This window comes from Apodemus sylvaticus, chromosome 22 (genome assembly GCF_947179515.1).
Source record: "Apodemus sylvaticus chromosome 22, mApoSyl1.1, whole genome shotgun sequence".
In the NCBI taxonomy this organism is placed as follows: domain Eukaryota; kingdom Metazoa; phylum Chordata; class Mammalia; order Rodentia; family Muridae; genus Apodemus; species Apodemus sylvaticus.
Window position 1 is genome coordinate 4,427,635 of NC_067493.1, and position 2,840 is coordinate 4,430,474.

General features: G+C 33.2%; 1 protein-coding gene across 1 annotated transcript; it reads left to right on the top strand.

The window, feature by feature from the left end:
* Window positions 1-231: 231 nt before the first annotated feature.
* Window positions 232-2,582, top strand: LOC127673165 (zinc finger protein 120-like; the record flags this gene model as incomplete). The annotated part of the gene is made up of 3 exons (XM_052168777.1): window positions 232-352; window positions 567-627; window positions 1,667-2,582. Coding segments are annotated over 3 exons (1,098 nt in total), but the record flags the coding sequence as incomplete, so codon positions are not given.
* Between the last annotated feature and the right edge of the window lie 258 nt (window positions 2,583-2,840).

The following is a 2,840-nucleotide window of genomic DNA, read 5'->3' on the forward strand; positions in this document are numbered from 1 at the left end:
TTCTCTGGTGAGGCTGGGTCCTATAAAAAATGGTTAAATAGCAAAACACATGAATTTTATAATTCAAGCTCCATCTAAAATGACACAGTGATTGTAAATTCTGAGTCAGAATATAACTGGAGCAAGTGCCAAAATTATATGAATATGTTTTTGAAAAAGCATGTATTTCCTTTACATTGATGTTAGTATCATGCTTTGTGTTGTACACATGTATGGGACATTTAGGATGCAGTGACTTTTGATGATGTGCATGTGAACTTCACTGAGGAAGAGTGGAATTTGCTGGATCCTTCCCAGAAGAATCTCTACAAAGAAGTGATGTTGGAAACGTACCTGAACCTCAAAGCTATCGGTAAAACTTATACTTTTCTAAAGGAAACAAATGTTTATTGTTTCCTGATGGTCTTTTACTATTTTAATTGTGAATAATGAAGATGGAGCTGAATAATCCAGTTTCACTAAATTTTCACTGTAATATTATTCATGGTTCAGTGAAAATTCACAGTACCTTGAATTTTTCCTAATTTCCAATAGAATATCATTTAATTTCTTATATTGTATTTTAGGCTATAATTGGGAAGACCATCACCTTGAAGAACATTTTCAAAGTAGTACAAGACATGAAAGGTAATTTTCATGTGGAAGACGATACAAATTTGCTTCTGAGTTATTTTTCATATCTTTTGGAATCTCCAACGAAAAGCAAGAGTGTGAAACAGCAGTCCTTTAGGTGTAGCCATGATTATAAGACCCAATATCTAATTTGTGTATCCCTTTGATAAGTAGCTACAGTAGAGCTATGATATGGACCTGCCAATTTATATAGTCCCATAGTACTTAGATATTGCACATTGAATATTGATAAATTTATTTCCTAAACATTCTAGTAACCAAATAGTCAATAGTAAAATTGGTGATACTCATATTCTTGTAGTAATATGATTAAATTTTGTGATAGGGCATTTTATGAGAATCAAGAATTTTGTTGTGGAGAAACATTAATCTATATTGTACATGTTATGAGGAACAAAAATTCAAGCAGTGTAAATGCAATGTGTAAACCTTTCATTTATAATTCTTTTTCTAATTAGGCATATCATGTGTCCTAATGGATAAAAACCATGTGAGCATAGGGATATTGAAAGAAGCAACATAAAATTTTTGTTCTAAAACAATGAGAAGATATGTAGTATTCTGCATTTGATAGACATTAGGAATATGATAGACATTTGCAATTAAATGGTTTTCTATGTTTTTTGGGGCACAGCCCCAAACTCATAGTGTAGAAAAACTGTTTTGGTACTAGAAATTTGGAAATTCTGTGTGTCCTTGTTTACAGTCAAATGTGTTTTAATTCACACTACAATAATAATTATGAATGCAGTCGTATTAAAAAGATCAGAGTTGTTAAAAGTTTCTTCAGAAAGCTAAAGTAGATCATATAAAAATCCCATATAAAAAGAGTTTGTTATCAATATGAGCCATGTAATAACCATTACAGGTGTCTTGATGAGGGAGAACACCGTGAACATCCAAAGTGCTAAAACATTAAGATCTGATGCTTCTTTACCATTAGACCAAATTGTAAACATAATTCATATTGATTACAGGATTGATCAGAGTAATGAATGTAGTAAACATTTCACATTTGCTATTTTTGTTGCAGGCATGTAAGAAGTCATAGTGGAGACAAACCCTATGAGTTTAATCAATGTGGTAAAGCCTTTGCACAGTGCAGTAATTTCCAATATCATAAAAGAACACATACTATAGAAAAACCGTATGAATGTAATCTGTGTGGTAAAGCCTTTGCAAGAGCCAGTTATCTACAAATTCATAAAAGAACACATACTGGAGAGAAACCTTATGAATGTAATCAGTGTGGTAAAGCCTTTGCAAGTCACAGTGATCTCCAAAGACATAAAAGAACACATACTGGAGAGAAACCTTATGAATGTAATCAATGTGGTAAAGCCTTTGCACAGCACAGTGATCTCCAAATACATAAAAGAACACATACTGGAGAGAAACCTTATGAATGTAATCAGTGTGGTAAAGCCTTTGCACAGCACAGTGTTCTCAAAAGACATAAACTGACACATACTGGAGAGAAACCTTATGAATGTAATCAATGTGGTAAAGCCTTTGCACAGCACAGTGGTCTCCAAAGACATAAAAGATCACATACTGGAGAGAAACCTTATGAATGTAACCAATGTGGTAAAGTCTTTGCAAGAACCAGTCATCTCCAATATCATAAAAGAACACATACTGGAGAGAAACCTTATGAATGTAACCAATGTGGTAAAGCATTTGCAAGACACAGTCATCTCCAATATCATAAAAGAACGCATACTGGAGAGAAACCTTATGAATGTAATCAATGTGGTAAAGCCTTTGCACAGAGCAGTCATCTCCAAAGACATAAAAGAACACATACTGGAGAGAAACCTTATGAATGTAAACAATGTAGTAAAGCCTTTTCATGTCACACTAATCTCGAAAGCCATAAGAGAACACATACTCAAGAGAAAACTTACGAATATAATCAATGTGGTATAACCTATTCATTTCCACTATGATCAAAGAACACATATCAGACAGAAACCTCATTGATGTAAACAATGTGGTAAAGTATATTCATAATAGAGAAATCTGCAAATTCTCTGTGCTGGAAATAAATCAACTGAATATAATCATGAATAAAGTAGGAGTTAAGGGGCTATCATATTAGGAATGTGATAGACATTGGTGCTTGGGATTATTTCCACTCTGAAGATGGTTCTTTTGGATGACTTGGCAAAGAAGATTGCTGCCTTTTATCCTGGTCTAAAGAGTTT